The sequence below is a fragment of the Entelurus aequoreus genome, linkage group LG07 (assembly GCF_033978785.1).
Source record: "Entelurus aequoreus isolate RoL-2023_Sb linkage group LG07, RoL_Eaeq_v1.1, whole genome shotgun sequence".
Lineage (NCBI taxonomy): Eukaryota > Metazoa > Chordata > Actinopteri > Syngnathiformes > Syngnathidae > Entelurus > Entelurus aequoreus.
Genome location: NC_084737.1, coordinates 64,687,870 through 64,707,444, shown reverse-complemented (window position 1 = coordinate 64,707,444; position 19,575 = coordinate 64,687,870). Strand labels below are relative to the sequence as shown.

At 40.2% G+C, this 19,575-nt stretch overlaps 1 protein-coding gene across 6 annotated transcripts in view; it reads right to left on the bottom strand.

The window, feature by feature from the left end:
• slc16a4 (solute carrier family 16 member 4) overlaps positions 1–19,575 on the bottom strand; it is a 63,907-nt gene that overhangs the window by 22,499 nt on the left and 21,833 nt on the right. For 2 of the 6 annotated variants that reach the window (XM_062052205.1, XM_062052207.1), the window contains exons 4-8: positions 13,624–13,744; positions 13,388–13,520; positions 13,092–13,235; positions 12,855–13,016; positions 6,696–7,337 (exon numbers count right to left, since the gene is read on the bottom strand). In XM_062052205.1, coding sequence (XP_061908189.1) covers positions 6,696–7,337; positions 12,855–13,016; positions 13,092–13,235; positions 13,388–13,520; positions 13,624–13,737 — 1,195 coding nt within the window. In that variant the 5' untranslated portion in view covers positions 13,738–13,744. Of the gene's footprint in view, positions 1–6,695; positions 7,338–12,854; positions 13,017–13,091; positions 13,286–13,387; positions 13,521–13,623; positions 13,745–18,462; positions 18,497–19,575 lie in introns of those variants that run through there. The other 4 variants (XM_062052209.1, XM_062052210.1, XM_062052208.1 and 1 more) reach the window with 4 other exon arrangements.

The following is a 19,575-nucleotide window of genomic DNA, read 5'->3' as shown; positions in this document are numbered from 1 at the left end:
CCTCCAAAGACATGCACCTGGGGATAGGTTGATTGGCACACTGGCCCTAGTGTGTGAATGTGAGTGTGAATGTTGGCCTGTGTTGGCCCTGTGATGAGGTGGCGACCGAATGCAGCTGAGATAGGCTCCAGCACCTCCCGCGACCCCGAAAGGGACAAGCGGTAAAAAATGGATGGATGGATGGGTATTCCATTGGTATTTCCATGCAGGTCTTTACACAATTGTTTTCCTACAACACTACTGTAGAGAGTGCTGACCAGAAATTAAACCTGTGATCAGCCTATGAAAGTCACCTTAGTAAATCCCTCCATGAATTTGTGATTTCGAAATCGTGCCTATTTACGCAAATTGAAGCTATCCTGCGAATTACGCGCAGCCTTGCAACTTTGTCCAAAGCCTTCAACTTCCCTGCACATTTTGGCCAATGCAATTTGTCTTTGGGTGGCGGTCACACAAGCGCGTCAACTGTCTAATCAAAATATATGTTGGTTTTATGTGTAGACAATGCAGAAACACAAACATGTAACAATATATAAAATGTTTTTTTGATCAAAACGGGACAACTATCCTTTTCCCGCATAGCTCATACATACTTCCAGTTCCTGTCTCCAGCGCTAAGCCTTGTGGGTAATGTACTATATAAACATTTAACAACACACCGGTATGCTAACTTCCTAGTTTACATTTGTTTGTTGAATCTTTATTTATCCAGAGTATGGCAATGAAAAAAGCAAAAATACTGTTATAGATTGCTCTCAACAGTTCACAAATGCTGTTAATATGCGGGGTAAATGCGTTGGAACATAAATGAATGCATAAGAACTAGAGATGTCCGATAATATCGGCAGGCCGATATTATCGGCCTGCCGATATTATCGGCCGATAAATGCTTTAAAATGTAATATCGGAAATAATCGGTATCGTTTTTTTTATTATCGGTATCGTTTTTAATTGTTTTTAAATTTTTTAAATTTTTATCAAATCAACATAAAAAACACAAGATACACTTACAATTAGTGCACCAGCCCAAAAAAACTCCCTCCCCCATTTACACTCATTCACACAAAAGGGTTGTTTCTTTCTGTTATTAATATTCTGGTTCCTACATTATATATCAATATATATCAATACAGTCTGCAGGGATACAGTCCGTAAGCACACATGATTGTCCACTAATAGTACTAACCTTTACCAGTTAATTTTACTCATTTTTTTTAGTTTCTATGTAACTGTTTCTATATTGTTTTACTTTATTTTCTATTCAAGAAAATGTTTTTAAGTTATTTATCTTATTTTATTTTATTATTATTTTTAAAAAGGACCTTATCTTCACCATACCTGGTTGTCGAAATTAGACATAATAATGTGTTAATTCCACGACTGTATATATCGGTATCAGTTGATATCGGTTGATATCGGTATCAGTAATTAAAGAGTTGGACAATATCGGAATATCGGATATCGGCAAAAGCCATTATCGGACATCCCTAATAAGAACGACAAACACTGTTCAAGCCGAAAACAAACATGGAGAATGTCTGCAACTTGTGGAAGACAAAGCAGTACAGTGGACAATAAGAAAGACGTTGGTGCTATTTCTTTCTGTACCTACAATGAATTATTACAATAGTATGTGCTTTTACTCTCATCTAGTGTCTACTTTTAAGTCTGTACAGGTAAAACAGGTAAAACATCAATACAGTATTTGTCTTTCAATTTTTGTTAAAATCCTGTGCTTTTTGAGGGAACACTTAAAACATTAAGAACAACTTAATTCAATGGTATTGAAAAAAAACCAAGTCTGAAATATTATACCTTTTGCTGCCACTTTGTGATAAAGATGCTGCAAATTCAAACATTGTAGGCTGCAACAATCACAAAAAGTCAGCAAAATCCTGGCGGGACTGCTTAATAAAATAACGCACTGAAACATCAAATGTTCAATGCGTGGTATCATTGATAGTGCTCTTACAGCATCTAACACTTTGCATAGTCATTTATTTATCATAAAAACATTTTTCCCCATCTGTGCCGTTTTGAATTTAAGTTACTATTATATCCCTGGGCCTGTTCAAATATACATTGATGCTGATGTAAGTGATATTCCAAAATACGATGAGTTGTAGCAGTTGTATTAATTAGTTTTTCTGTTGTGTCGTCCAAGGTGGAAAGCTTTCTCAAAGCCTGCTATTGATTTCTTTCCTGAAGCTAAGAGGTTTATGATTCCATCTTTAAATGGACGCCCAATAGAACTTGAGTTTTCCTTTGAAAAGACTTGAACTTAAAAAAAATGCACTGACAATGCCAATGCAAACATTAAAGTTTAGTATAGATGTACTTTTGCATCTGAATGTTTGTACCATAACCAGAAGGACAGACGGGAAACATCTCCCCAAATATACAGTACGCTCTACTGTATATGTGGATACCCACGCTCACTTGTAGCTCTTTAATTATTAAAACATCCCACTCAAACCCTCCAAAAGATTTGCATACAACTGGTCAAAATGGTAATGTTGTTTTCACAACATTCTGGAAGAGAGGCCTCATGTGTGGCGCACTGCCGAACCCAACCGCCCTCGCCAGTGGACCAAAGTTCAGCTTTCACGTAAGCACATTCATTACATAATACTACAGAGTTTGAGCAGCTCACAAATTACTAATTCCCATAAGTTGACTGAGGACTTCACTTCTACGGGAAGCTCATGGTGGTGGTCAGCTGGGAGCCACGCTCATAAGCAATGAATCCGTTTCATCATTTTCGGGACCATTACGTTTGATAGCTGGAAATAAGAAATGCCAACAACTGACTATTTCCTATAATGCTTATTTAATCAGAGTCACGGAGAAGCTGGAGCCTACCCCAGTTGACCCAGAAGCAATATCACCTGATGACGCATAGAGACAACCAACCACTTAACTCACATCCCTAAACGAAACTACAGTACTTGCTATGAGGCAATAGTGCGCCCAATATTGAAAATATTTGTTACCCAACCTGAACCTAATTCAAGCAACATCCAGTGCTAGAGATGGACACAACTTTATTGACAGAAGAAAGTGAGTGTGAAGGACAGTGCTAACAAGAAGAAGTGGATAATATTCATTGAATATACAAAAATAAATCATCAAAAACATGACAGAGCGTGTAGTTGACATGGTAAAGCAGTTGGAGTGTATCACTGGTCTGCACCTTACTGAAGCAGAATGAGTCTAATGCCAGTCAAGAATGTTAAAATAATATCTAAACGGCGGACATTTATCAGTGTGAATATTGAAAAGTTGCTTAAAGGCCTACTGAAATGAATTTTTTTTATTTAAACGGGGATAGCAGATCCATTCTATGTATCATACTTGATCATTTCGCGATATTGCCATATTTTTGCTGAAAGGATTTAGTAGAGAACATCGACAATAAAGTTCGCAACTTTTGGTCGCTGATAAAAAAAAGCCTTGCCTGTACCGGAAGTAGCGTGACGTCGCAGGTTGAAAGGCTCCTCAGATTTCCCCATTGTTTACACCAGCAGCGAGAGCGATTCGGACCGAGAAAGATTTGTGGATGAGGTACGTGAGAGTGAAGGACTAGAGTGCAGTGCAGGACGTATCTTTTTTCGGTCTGACCGTAACTTAGGTACAAGGGCTCATTGGATTCCACACTTTCTCCTTTTTCTATTGTGGATCACGGATTTGCATTTTAAACCACCTCAGATACTATATGCTCTTGAAAATGAGAGTCGAGAACGCGAAATGGACATTCACAGTGACATTTATCTCCACGACAATACATTGGCGAAGCACTTTAGCTACGGAGCTAACGTGATAGCATCGGGCTTAACTGCAGATAGAAACAAAATAAATAAACCCCTGACTGGAAGGATAGACAGAAAATCAACAATACTATTAAACCATGGACATGTAACTACACGGTTAATGCTTTCTAGCCTGGCGAAGCTTAACAATGTTATTGCTAATGACGCCATTGAAGCTAACTTAGCTACGGGACCTCACAGAGCTATGCTAAAAACATTAGCTATCCACCTACGCCAGCCAGCCCTTATCTGCTCATCAACACCCGTGCTCACCTGCGTTCCAGCGATCGACGGAGCGACGAAGGACTTCACCCGATCATCGATGCGGTCGGCGGCTAGCGTCGGATAGCGCGTCTGCTATCCAAGTCAAAGTCCTCCTGGTTGTGTTGCTGCAGCCAGCCGCCAATACACCGATCCCACCTACAGCTTTCTTCTTTGCAGTCTTCATTGTTCATTAAACAAAATGCAAAAGATTCACCAACACAGATGTCCAGAATACTGTGGAATTTTGCGATGAAAAAAGAGCTTTTTGTATTGGATACAATGGTGTCCGAATACTTCCGTTTCAACGATTGACGTCACGCGCATACGTCATCATACCTAGACGTTTTCAACCGGAAGTTTCGCGGGAAATTTAAAATTGCATTACTTTATAAGTTAACCCGGCCGTATTGGCATGTGTTGCAATGTTAAGATTTCATCATTGATATTTAAACTATCAGACTGCGTGGTCGGTAGTAGTGGGTTTCAGTAGGCCTTTAAGGATGTGTTTGACGGAGAAGCAGCAGGAAGGATATGCTGTAGAAGCCTGCTCTCTGTACATTATTATTACATGATTTCATAAAACTACTGTAGTTGTTAGTAGTACATTATTTTGTATTGTTTTTATACAATATTTCTTAAAAATTTTGTTACGTGTTAAAACGGTGCGGTTTTTGAGGGGCCGAGCACCAATATCATTGATTTGATTTGATTTCAGTATGCGATTGTCCGGTGACTAGTGTAGGGCCATGTCTACACTAAGTCGTTTAACCCCTTAAACGAATAATTATTTAGCCTAAGCCCCGTTTCAGCCACACTAAACCAGCGTTTAAGGTCCACCTTCTCGGACAAATTTTTACACGGCTAAGTGCGCCATGTATTTTATGAATCCCCGGCACTTAGCTTTGTATGGACTCATTGATCGTTTACAAACTGAGTTCGGAGAGGAAATGACGCCAGAAAGACCGCGCCCACACAGGAAGTGACGTCACAAAGAACGCGCTACAGCCAGCTTCATAATAAAGCGGTTTCGTAACTCGGAGCTAACCACTGGAAATATGGAGGCGAGTCATCCAGACATGCCCATGTTTCTCCTTCCGTCTGTACAGACACTTGTGGAAATCACACATGAATACCTTAAGAGAAAGCGATTGTAGCTATTTCGGATACAACACTTCTCAGACGGCAAGAGAACTTTGGAATGTCCAGGCCAGCTGTGATTCTACTTAGCAAAAAACTTTGTCCATTTGTCGAAGGAGAGTCAACGAGAATGCGGGCTCCCGTGGATGTGATAAAAAAGGTAGCGCGTGCTTTGTATTTCCTGGCCGTCGAGGGAAAACTTTGGAACACGGAAAATGCTTTTGGACTGGCAAAGCAGACTGTATCAGTTATTGTCCACCATGTATGTCGTGGAATCAACATCAAGGTCCAGAGAATATAAAGTCACCAAAAAGGAATGGACAATGAAGGTGAAGGCAAAAGAGTGAGGAGTGTCCTGACCAGATATCTACATCCCTAGTTAGATTGATGTAAAATGTTCTTTATCACATTGTTTACGTGTCTAATAAAGATTTGATTAATTTATGGTGGCTCAGCTGTGATTCACTACAATAGGGACCCACAGCACACTGGATTCCAGTTAATTGAAATACCACAACACTGGATATTGTTCAGATAAGTTCAATTTAAGAACTTGCACACAAAGCAACACTATGACGTGCGCATTTATAATATATATAATACGCATTTTCCGCGCATGCGTATTAGGTCGCGTTGCGCCGGTGGACAGAGGGGGGCAGGGGGTCTTAAACGGTGGCATTGTTGTGTGTGGACAAGGATAAGGTTAGGTGGGATTTACCCTAGATAACCTTATCCAGCTTAGTGTAAACTAAGGTGTACCTCGCATCTAGCCTGTCAGCTGGGAAGGCTCCAGTTTACCCACGACCATAATAAGGGATAAGAGGTATAGCAAATGGATGGATGGATGGGTGTTTTAAGTTGAGAGCTCCGTCATAGAACAAACTAAGCATGTAAAGTGAGGTACTGTTATAGTACTTAAATATTTGTTACTGTCATACAAGTGTAAATGGAAGTAAAGCCTTATTAACAATAATACAAAACCTTATTTCCATATTACCATATTATATTACTTGCTCACTTTGTGTGTTTATTCTACGTAGCATTCATCTGTCAGCATTCAATGTTGCTGAGTTAGCCTTCTTGTGCTAAGCAGCCTGGATAGAGTTGGGTGTGCCAAAACACACTGTGTGTGTTATTCTTATAAGAGTGGGGTTATGTCCAAAACGAGCGTTTCTGGAGTACTGTACATTCTGTTCTTTATTCCTAGCAATATTTTACTGAGGAACCAAGTCAGAGATGTGTATAGCATTCATTTACAGCTTTATGGTCTAGTTCTCCTACCTTGCCACATGTGGTGACATCATCATCCTATGTCATAACGATCGTTTAACCTTCAAGTTGCCCTTGTGCAACTTTAATGGTACTATTTTCCAGTTAAATGTGGTTGCATTCCAAAATGTGCAACCTTCAGGGTGTTCAACTTTAGACCTACCACTGAAGTTGTATTGTGGGAGAAACCACTAAAGTGTTCAAAGTGTGCCTTACCTGCCACAGAGATGATAAAAGATGCATCCATGGGGTCAATGCCCAGGGTTCTGGCTCGGGCAGACAGGTGGAAATAGGGGATGAAGTACGCCAGCTGGCTGAAGACCAAAGACCACGTATAAATGCAAAAGAACGGGTCCTTGAGTAAGGAAAAATCGAGGACTTTGGCTTTGGGGATGGTCTCTTCGGTTGGAGTGCTGGCATGAATGGAAGAATGTCCAACTGTTGAAGACCCGCTCATGGTGCCATTGAGCTCTGTGGAGCCTTCTGCGGTTTTACAAAAACCCAAGTCTTGATGGGCCTCGTGTCCATTGAGAACGAGTCTGTTCAGCTCTGGGTTCTCTACCTGGCCGTTTGCTCCGTTAATGCACTGCCTCTCCAGGTCCTCGACATCCTTGTGAGGAGGAGAGGGTGGGGATGCGAGGGAGTCTGATTTGAAGACGCCGTTGGATAAATGTGAGGAGCCATTTAGGCAGCTCTTGGCGAAGTCCTTTTCTGACCAGCTCTTGAGGGAAAGAGCCGGGCTCTTTTGGCTGGTGGAAGAAGAGTTTGACACAGCGGCAGATTTCACATTTATGGGCCGCAGAAGCAACGCGGTGGCCACAAGGTTAAGCATGAGCCCGCCGAGAATCAGCATCGCCCCTGTGAGGGACAGAGAGAACTCAGAGTCAGGTGATCTGTAATATGTACCATGCAACACGACCACTATAGTTAATTATGCATTGAGGATGTAAATCAATGGCTGCAATAATTAATATGCATCTTCCTCCTTGATCAAAGGGATCAAACTTGGGGCCATTCCATAATTAGTGGCCCTCTACTTAACTTCCTAGTTTGGTGTAATTGCGGCCCGTGTACCATGGGCAGCTAATAGTAAAGATATATTACGACAATATGGAATTTCATTCGAATGAACATTAACTACAATAACGGTGCAGACAAAAAAACTGGGTTGGATTAGTAAAGTGCAATTTTAAATTTCCCGCGAAATATCCTGCTGAAAACGTCTATGTATGATGACGTTTGCGCGTGACGTCACGGATTGTAGCGGACATTTTGGGACACCATTGTGGCCAGCTATTAAGTCGTCTGTTTTCATCGCAAAATTCCACAGTATTCTGGACATCTGTGTTGGTGAATCTTTTGCAATTTGTTTAATGAACAATGGAGACAGCAAAGAAGAAAGCTGTAGGTGGGAAGCGGTGTATTAGCGGCCGGCTGCAGCAACACAAACACGTAGCTGGTGTTTCATTGTTTATATTCCCGAAAGATGACAGTCAAGCTTTACCATTGGCCTGTGGAGAACTGGGACAACAGAGACTCTTACCAGGAGGACTTTGAGTTGGATACGCGGTACCGTGAGTACGCAGCTGCGGCTTACAAACATTTGATCGCTTGCCCGTACGTGCGTGCCGCTATGTGCATGTCACGTACGTAACTTTGGGGACTTTGGGGAAATATATGTTCTGTATGAACTTTGGGGAGGTGAACGGTACTTTGGGCTGTGGGATTGAGTGTGTTGTGCGGGTGTTTGATTTGTATTGGCGGGTTATATGGACGGGAGGGGGGAGGTGTTTGTTATGCGGGATTAATTTGTGGCATATTAAATATCAGCCTGGTTGTTTTGTGGCTAATAGAGTATATATATGTCTTGTGTTTTTTTACCGTTTTAGTCATTCCCAGCTGAATATCAGGTCCCACCCGCCTCTCACAGCATCTTCCCTATCTGAATCGCTTCCACTGCCCTCTAGTCCTTCACTCTCACTTTCCTCATCCACAAATCTTTCATCCTCGCTCAAATTAATGGGGAAATCGTCGCTCTCTCGGTCTGAATCGCTCTCGCTGCTGGTGGTCATGATTGTAAACAATGTGCAGATGTGAGGAGCTCCACAACCTGTGACGTCACGCTACTTCCGGTACAGGCAAGGCTTTTTTATCAGCGACCAAAAGTTGCGCACTTTATCGTCGATGTTCTTTACTAAATCCTTTCAGCAAAAATATGGCAATATCGCGAAATGATCAAGTATGACACATAGAATGGACCTGCTATCCCCGTTTAAATAAGAAAATCGCATTTCAGTAGGCCTTTAAGGCTTACCATAGCTCATTTAGTCACATGATTATACCATGATTCTGAAGCGAATACGTTGTGCGGCTCAGCCTCAGCCAGACTCTGCCTACAGCAGCCCCCAGCTAAACTGAGTTTGAGACCCCTGTCCTTAATGAATTTGATGTATACTATGTAAGTGAAATATCAAAAATAGTTTTCTGTTATGTAGGTAGTAATTTTACTTTATGAATGTAGATATCATGTTCTTTATTTTTTTAGTACTGTTTTGGAAAATACATTTAACACACGCAATTATGTGTATTTATGTTTATAAGAAGACATAGATTATTTAAAAAAAAAAAATATTAAATGATTTCACTTCAGAAAATGTAGGATAACTTGATGATGGGAAAATGTGAGTCCCAGGGTGACAGTATAGGCATACAGTATTCACAGCGCTTTACTTTCCCCACATTTTGTTATGTTACAGTCGTATTCCAAAATGGAGTACATTAATTTTTATCCCCAAAATTCTACACACACACACACACCCCATAATGACAATGTGATTTTATTTTATTTTATTTTTTTTAGAATATTTTGCAAATTTATTAAAAATAAGAAACTAAGAAATCACATGTACATAAGTATTCACAGCCTTTGCTCAATATTTCGTTGATGCACCTTTGGAAGCAATTACAGCCTCAGTTTGGATGCACTGTATCTACAACTGATAGCCTTGTGTTTACATTTACTGATGTAAGGCACACGCAGCTAAAAAGAAGGCAGCATGCAACGATGCAAAAGATAGCAACGCTATGTAAAACACTAATACAGCAAAACAGCACCTAATTAAACAATGCACTGTGCATCGTCTGGCATGAGCACTGGCATATAAAGCACACCGAATGTGATAATCAACAGAGGCGGATGTGTCCATCATTGCTCAACCAAAATCCTGGGCGCGGCCACCGCTGCTGCCCACTACTCCCCTCACCTCCCAGGGGGTGATCAAGGGTGATGGGTCAAATGCAGAGAATAATTTCACCACACCTAGTGTGTGTGTGACTATCATTGGTACTTTAACTTAACATTGGCTGTGTGACGAGGCAGGGGAAGTGCAAAGGAAGTGAAGAAAACAGGTAGGAAGGGGCGCTGACACTAACTCAACACAAAACACAAGGAATTTATACTTAAAGCCAGGCCTGTCATGGCAGGTCATGACAGATAAATTGCTAATCGGTGTATCTAATAGCCCATCTCATTAATAATGAATATATTTTATAATTAGATTACGCAGAGGACTAATACCAGAGCCATGGGCAGAAAATGGCCCTATGGCCCACTTAGCACACCCTTGATCTATGCTGTGACTGTAGTTTTAATCCACCAGGTGTTTTTTAATTGATCATAGGTGCGTTGCTTGAGTAGATGTGCATGTGTATAGGTAGAAACATAGGTAGGCATTGGTAGAAACATGGTTTCGTTAACGAACAAATTCTGCGTTGATCTACCAAGATCCTAAATAACACGTGCTAAATAGCGTGCGCAAACTCTAAAATTGTGTTAGTGGGCGTGTTGCGTGTGATCTACTAAGACTGTGCGTTCGGGGTGCATCGATTTGTTTTATGAACGATTCAATTCACATCATATTTTGATGTTGTCGATAAGGATTCAGGGACAATATTAGTCTATTAAAACGATACGATCCAAACCGTTAAGTGAGGTGAAATTGATTCAGTAACTTTTTAGCAAAAAAATCAAGCAGTGTGACTGTGAAATAAATACTGAATATTGGACACTGCAGGTGAAGTTTCCAATTATCCTGTTATTTCCTTATTATGTATAAATGAATTGTGGATACAAAGAAGCAAGTAAACACCAACTCATGGCTAATGTAATCACATCTTGTTTAAATATAAAGCGCAACAAAATCTTCAAGTTGAATTAAAAAGAGGAAACTCTCATTTTCAACATTCAATACATTTTCAATAAAAGAACAGTAGATTTACCTTCTACTTGTTTTGTTTTTAAACATAAAATAATACAATATTAATACCAAAAATAAAGTGCAACCAACATCTTTGCAGGTTGAATTAACATTATATTTACCTGAGAAATTAAGTGCAACCAAATTATTTCCGGTTAAAGGAGCAGTGGTTTGACTTGCTACAACTTTCATTTTAATGAACAGCTACAGTGGCCGAGAAAAGTCACAACAAATGCAAACGCCCAAACACAACAACATAAAGCCATTACACAATAATTATAAGCCAAAACACGACAATTTAAGGATGCATCGGAAGTGACAGCGGACGTGTTTTGGTGAAGGACCACAACGGCTGAGGCGTAAAGTTGAAAGCAGTGTAATGAACAAAGTTGGAAAAGTAAGTAAAGTGAGACCACTTTTTCAGTCATAAATGACGATTTTTAACTTTTTCAATTGTACTCATATACTATGTTCAATACACTCTTTTTAAACTTCCGCCTCAGCTAACCCTGGTCTGGCAGCGAAACTTGCTGCGCTGTCACTTTTAGTTGCGTCCGTCGCATCCTTTGCGGCTTTAAGTTGTGTTGGCGCTTTACATTATTGTCTGGTGGCGATGGCATTTGTTGTGACCTTTCTTGGCCACCGTAGGTATCCGCCATTCTTGTTTTGATGACTTGTTTTCATGTCGGGCAGACAGACTTGAGTAACGTCCTTATCATTAAAAGTGCTAAACTTCATATAAAGTTTGCCGTTCAATGTTTTCTTTTTTCTAGTATTGCTATATTGCCTATTAAACTATGTTGGCTCGATACCTAACTTCTGGAAGGCCAACTTGCTGAGCACAGATCAGAGTAGTTGAATTTGAGGAATATAAATGGATATATTGATTAATTGTTACAATTGTATGTACAATTATTAAAAAGTGCAAAAGTGGTTCAGACCGCCATACTTAAATAAGGATTTTGCTTGTACATTAATGGCTGTCACCATGGAGAGACTCATTTCCCTCTACATTCATGTTATCATGCTCCAAACTGCGGCTTTTAAGTCTACTATACCACTTTTTTAGAGCAATATAGAATTGCTCCTGCTGAGCGATCTACAACAGAACCCACTTTTTAGCATGCCAAAGATGCACTCTGGGAGATGTTAGCACTGTGTGCTGGAATGATCCATTTACATGAAAATGCATGATGGAAGAATTTTTTTTTTTTTTTTTTATATATATAGGAGATATAAATGAAAAAATTGAACGCCTTTAAAAAATGCCAGCAGACATGAGCATTTTGGTTTGAACATAACCTCATAACCTACGTCATTCATCAGCTGAAAAATTTCTAACATTTTTATTTCTGACAGAAAGATGCCAATCCTCGACACAAGGACAGGGGATTCTTTCCATCTATTGTCTGTCATATTACAGCCATCGCCTCCTTAGCGTACGTTTTAAACTTGCTAAATATAGATGCAAAACAGTGTCAGTCTTGATAAATCACATTGCGAGTGATAAATGATTATATTTGTATCTTCTCTTCGTACTTCTGTAGGTGTTCTAATAATCAGCATATCTTCTGCATTTACATAAAGGCAAACATGCTACATGGATAGCGCTTGCTATTTTGATCACTTAAGAGACGTAATTCCTCCGCGCACAAGTTCAAGGATAGGATTGTTGCAGAGCTCAGGCACCCTTAGCCAGTGTTGATCAGCGTTTTTCCTATGTTTAACCATTTTTACGATGTCTGGTTTCACTTTATTTTTCTTCGACACAATGCCAGAGTCTGCCTTGTGCTGGGGACTGGAGACATGATAATTGGGGGGATATTGGCGAGGAAGAGCATGGACAACATCGTCCTTTCTCAGTGTAGCAATGTGCATATACATGTATTCTTCCGCCAAGCAAACGTAACTAGTTACAACCCGAAACCGCTGAGATCGAAACAAAGTTATTAATTTATGGGAGTGCGTTGTAACCACGAAACGTCTTAATATGAAATGTCTTAAACCAAGGATTGTCTGTATTGTGTAATCTATCTTTTGGGGGGGGGGGGGAAATGGGTAATTTCAAAGAAATTATGCAGTGAAAATCCATTCCGAGTCATCCATTCTTCCTGTTTACCTTGCCAAGCATATAGGTCCAAAAGCAGCTGAGTGAATGGCGCGAGGGCAAAGGTCAATCCCATCCCAGAGCGCCCGATTGAATACGCTGTTGCCAACTTCTTTCGGAAGTACAGCGCCGTGACCACTGAGAAGGACTGGTAGAGTAGTGCGAAACCTATTCCTACATGGAGCAAAGACAGTTAGACAGAGGCTGGCACACAGTCGATCAACAGGCTGAGGAAGCGTTCTTGTTTACCTACTATCACTCCCATGCTGATGTAGAGGAAAACCACGCTGTTGGCGAAAATACTTATGAGAAAGCCTCCACTAACCAGCACTGCCCCAGTAATGGCGGTCACCCTGGTTCCTACCTTGGCACAAGCCACAGAGGCAATGGGTGCTGAGAGGTGACAGGAGAGGAAGCATGAAGACACGCCCACTATTGTTCCACTGCTCCAAAATGGGAGTTAGAAGAAATGATTGATCTTGTGCATATTGGAAACCATCTAAGTTTTGATTAAAAAAAATTAAAAAAAAGTTTTTCACTCAAACCTCCAGATAGACGCAAACTTGACATTATGGAACCGATCCAGCTGATGCTTTCTGCCGAACCGCCAAAGTCATCTTGGAATGCCACAAAGAAGATCCCAAAGGTCTTGAGTGTCCCCATCACCAAGACATTAACCTAAATAGTTAAGTTAAAATAAATTGGAAAATATTTTTTGTTGATATACTTCCAATGATCCACTGATTACATTCAATTGAGCCAATGCAGATGTGGGCCATACCAGGAAACAATGCAACACCACCAGCCAGCCCCAGCCGCCATCCGGTGGGTCTTCATACTGGATCTCTTTTTCTTTGTCCTTCTTAGTGGACATATCGCCCTTCGTGGCTGCCATTCATCTACTGGAGGAACAATGAAATAACCAATGAATGTGTGACCTCAATGAAATCTGAACGCAGGTCATTAATTCCATCAAATGTGCATGGAAGTCATACACAATTTAGTAAAGATGCTAAATTGTAAAACAAACAAAAAACATTACAACAGAACATTTTTTGGTACTCCTACAACCCCTGGTAAAAAAAAATGGTGGAATCACGAGACTCAGAGGATGTTCATTCAGTTGTTTAATTTTGTAGGTATGAAAGCGTGATACAAAACTATAATCATTTCAAATGGCAACTTTCTGGCTTTAGGAAACACTATGGGAAATCAAGAATGTACATTGTGGTAGTGAGTAATCAACGATAGTCACACACACACTGGGTGTGGGGAAATCATTCCCCAGTCCCAGTATGTGGGGAATGATTTCACCACACCCAGTTGGGACTTTAACTTTAATGCATACACCAGTAGAAAGATGAGTGAGGAGCAAATTATACTCCAAAACACACCCGGACTGAACTTCAGCTAAAACAAGATTTGAGCAAAAAATAAAAAAATAAAAAAATGTAGTGCATTCAAGGGAAACATTTAAAAAAACATTTCTGGATGACATTCTGATAATGCCCTGCGATGAGGTGGCGACTTGTCCAAGGTGTATCTTGCCTTCCGCCCAAGTGCAGCTGGGATAGGCTCCAGCACCCACCGTGACCCCAAAGGGACCAGCGGTAGAAAATGGATGGATGGCGTTCTGATAATCAAATTGCATTTGTGCCCAAATATTGGTGTCTTATTTTAAGTTAATTTAAATTATGCAATCAAATCATAACCTGTGGTTAATCTAAATTCAAAAGTGTGATGAATCTGATGTGAAATTTTTTTACATTTGAGGTTACCTCATCGTATGGCATTCAGACTTTTTATCCAGCCAGTGTGGGCTAGATTTCCATTCAGAATGCGTGTTTGACCCTTATGTGCCCTGTGATTGACAAGTGATTGAATAATGCAGGGGTCCCCAAACTACGGCCCGTGGGCCGGATCCGGCCCCCCAACATCCAAAATCCGGCCCACGGGAAGTCCCAAGTTAAAAAAAAATTGTTTTAATTGTTTGTTTGTTTTTTTTCCCCTTTCTAATCCATTTCATACCGCTTGTTACTCTCGGTGTCTCCTAGCCGCTCAGGTAAATCATATTGTCTAAAAATGAATTTTCCCATCGATAACGTGACAATGTTAAATGTTGATGAACATCAATGTTAATTGATGTTAAATGACAAAATGAATTAACTCGCTGGAATATAAAGACAAGGTGTATATATATATATATATATATATATATATATATATATATATATATATATATATATATATATATATATATATATATATATATATATATATATATATATATATATATATATATATATATATATATATACAGTATATACAGCCCGGCCCCCGGCCAAATTTTTTTTAACCCAATGCGGCCCCTGAGTCAAAAAGTTTGGGGACCCCTGCTCTAATGTTTCATGAGATCACATTTAGTTCCTTCTGAAACATTCCAATGTTGCACGATGAGATGTAAGCATGGGATAAAGTGTACATTCCTGTAACTTTGTGTCTGTAAACGAGATCTTTTTATGAGCATTTATGTTAAAGTTAAAGTTAAAGTACCACTGATAGTCACATTCACTAGGTGTGGTGAAATTAGCCTCTGCATTTGACCCATCCCATTGTTCCACCCCCTGGGAGGTGAGGGTAGAAGTGAGCCTTTTGGTGATTTAACCCCCAATTCCAACCCTTGATGCTGAGTGCCAAGCAGGGAGGTAAATTGTCCTATCGGGGCGGTATAGCTCGGTTGGTAGAGCGGCCGTGCCAGCAACTTGAGGGTTGCAGGTTCGATCCCCGCTTCCGCCATCCTAGTCACTGCCGTTGTGTCCTTGGGCAAGACACTTTACCCACCTGCTCCCAGTGCCACCCACACTGGTTTAAATGTAACTTAGATATTGGGTTTCACAATGTAAAGCGCTTTGAGTCACTTGAGAAAAAGCGCTATATAAATGTAATTCACTTCACTTCACTATATTTATAGTCTTTGGTATGACTCAGCTGGGGTTTGAACTCCCAACCTACCTAATCGAGTAACAGCATTTCATGATTAATATCCATACATTAACATTATTAATAAATGACAGTAGAATAAGCACACATCTGATTGAGCAGTCACAGTGTAACGGCCTGACATGTACACTTTGTGAGGTGTTGGAGTTGTCTGACTTTTTGTTTGGCCTTAAACGCATCTGTGGCTAAGTGCCATGAGGGCGTGTGTTGGTGCAGGTGAGAGAGAGCGGTTGCTGTTGGTATGACAGATGACAAAGAGTTGGTTTCGTCCTGGTTTGTACGGCAGACAATGACCAGTTTTGCTAGATAGAAGTTTTTTTTACTAATGTTTTTGGTGTGCTCAATAAAGTGATCGATGGACCGCCTGTCCTTAAAGCGTCTCAACAGACGTTACAAAAATGTATCAGTTTTGGCAAACATTGTTTTATATGGTAGGGCTGTTGTTGTCACCTGTCACAGTGGCATTGCAAAATTGAACAGAATAAATTGGTATGTGTGGATTTTGTTTAGAGTTTCGGTTGGATAATATTTTGTGCTGTGTGCAGAGGACGCTTGAGCACCTTGGAGGGAACGTTGGTGGTTACTTGTTTTGTGGTATACAGTTCAAGGGGAACTGCACATTTTTGAAATTGTGCCTATTATTCACAATCATTTTTTTTAATACAGTCTTACTCGTAAATAAACGTAAATAAAAGTCCGCTTCCAATGGAGTCAATGGGCGGTCCTAGATTACGCCCATAAAACCCTCTAAATAACCATCCAAAAATCGCCAATAATACTCCATTTAGATTTTGTGACTTGAATATTAACCAAGTATTAATAATAATAATAATAATAATAGATTTTATTTGTAAAAGCACTTTACATTGAGCAAACAACCTCAAAGTGCTACAGTGCATTAAAAAAATAAAAAATAAATAAAAAAAATAAAAAATAAAAAATAATAATTATTATTATTTTTTTGGTCTTTTTGTTATTAGGCGTGAACGCAGACAAACTATTTTCAGCAGTGTCGTGATCACAGAGAGCTAACTAGCTTGTGCTGCTTTATTGACATTATCGGCTGGTGAGCTGCTTCTTTGCCTCGGAGCTTGTGAAAGTTTATTCAAGATCATAAATACCGCCTCTCACCTAGATAGTAGAATGAGGACATGGACCCAGAAATGGCAAGAATGACACAAAAAGACAGTTAATTGCAATCCCCCATTTAATTCTTCTTCCAACTGGAACATATGCACATCCTATCAGTCGGCGGTACAGTAAGTTATGTTTTATTATGTTTGTTGGCTCTCAAAAAGTCTGCAGTGAGCAGTAATCGGTGATGTTGTCGAAGGAAAAAGCGAACGTCGTGATACGTTTGTGAAATCAATGCGCTGCCGTATACTTGAATTGAGCAAAAATACGTAAATATTACATGCCATTATAAATGTGTCTGTTACATACAGTCGCGATCAAAAGTTTACATACACTTGTAAAGAACATAATGTTATGGCTGTCTTGAGTTTCCAATAATTTCTACAACTCCTATTGGGTGTTCCAAGAGGACAATGACCCCAAACACACGTCAAAAGTGGTAAAGGAAAGGCTAAGTCAGGCTAGAATTAAGGTTTTAGAATGGCCTTCCCAAAGTCCTGACTTAAACGTGTGGACAATACTGAAGAAACAAGTCCATGTCAGACCAACCAACACATTTAGCTGAACTGCACCAATTTTGTCAAGAGGAGTGGTCAAAAACTCAACCAGAAGCTTGCCAGAAGCTTGTGGATGGCTACCAAAAGTGCCTTATTACAGTGAAACTTGCCACAGGACATGTAACCAAATATTAACATTGCTGTATGTATACTTTTGACCCAGCAGATTGGGTCCCACTTTCAGTAGTCCCATAATAAATTCATTAAAAGAACGAAACTTCATGAATGTTTTTTGTGACCAACAAGTATGTGCTCCAATCACTCTATCACAAAAAAATAAGAGTTGTAGAAATTATTGGAAACTCAAAACAGCCATAACATTATGTTCTTTACAAGTGAATGTAAACTTTTGATCGGACTGTATATACTTAAAAAAACTTGATTGAGGTGTTTGAATGTTTTTTAAAGTATATTATAGACAGAATAGAGCGACTTCCATATGCTCCATTGTAAGCAAACTTTTGCTGGCATTTATTTACGAATTATAATGCATGAAAAAAACAACAACATATGTGTGCTTGTTCTACATAAGGACTGCAAATGATGGGCACAATTCCCCCCCAAAAGTGCAGTTCCTCTTTGAGTGGGATAGGATCCACATCACATAAGCAGTAGAAAACTGATGTGCGGACGCTTGCATTGAGAGTCATTTGTTCAGCTGCTGGACACAAACACTAGCCATAGTTACTACTCTGACTGATGATGATGATGAACACAAACACACCAGGCAGCGTGCATCCATGCTTGAGCTAGAAGTTCAAAAATAGCCCAAAGCAACTCGTGATGGGATCATAGTGGCTGCAAAAAAAGTCAACAACTATCAGAGCCATGACACTCTCAGCAGCTAAGTCCACATCTGTAAAGTTGAGTGCAAGAAACTTTTACATTGGGCAGGCATAAAGTCTAAAGTTACACGGTATTATCAATACCTGCCACGTGGAACAGAGCCGTCGGACGTCTTTCACAAGTGATGAACTGTCCACAGCTGGAGGAAGTCTGCGGCGTGGTCACAGACAGAATCGAGAGACAAACAGCAGCCACGGTAGGTGGATTATTCTGACAAATCACCCCCTGGCTGAGACTCCAAAAGCTATAAGCTAAGCATTCGTATATTTCTGTTGAATTGAAGTCGAGCGTTTGCAGAGGGTCGTCATGCGTTATGGCTGATAATGCACAGGCGGCTCTTTAAAATGGGACAAAGCAGAGAACCAGAGCTAAACCCCAGAAATTAACCCCAGGCCTGTTCTACAGACTATCTGGCGTCACCCCCATCTCCATCCCAATAAAAGTGTTACAGTCCCACGTGGACTATTTGCATCCGGCTTAGCGTATTTGGGGTTGTATTGCAGTTGAAAGTCCCACCCATTACCCTGTAGCCCAGCCTGCTTGGTCCTCACATCTGCCTTTCATCAGCCTTTCCTCATCCTTCAGCAAAACACTTTTCAGCAAGGTTGCTTAACAGTGCCGTAAAACCGGCCCCACCATTGTGAAACTCTTCTCTTTTTACACTGAACTTCATTCACGTGACGCACTGCTGCCTCGGTGAGGGGTTTAAATGTCACTCGGTCTTTCTCGAACACTTGTGTGATGTGTCACACAATAGTACTGGAATTTTTGAAGAGCTGTGCCGTGCATGCAAACATCAACATGACCTCTGTAGTGCATGCAATATTTATTGCCTTGTATAGAATACTTGATTTCAACAGCACCCTTTTGGTTCCTGCTTTTTGGTCTGCTACCTTCGTCAAAAGACACATTTTTGGGAAAAAAACAATCTTCATCATGTGTTTTCATATGAGACTCTGTCCTGTTAAAGCACAAGCTCTCTCAAAGCACATTAAAAACAGGTGAAATGCTATCTAGGAAAGATTCGTAAGGAGGCCTATATTTAGTTCCCTACCCACGTGTGGACCACTTTCACTTTTAAATTGTGTCACTGTAGCTGAGATAGGCTCCAGTACCCCCCGTGACCCCGAAAGGGATAAGCGGTAGAAAATGGATGGATGGATGGATATTCTAATTAAAGCTATTTTACATTGGAT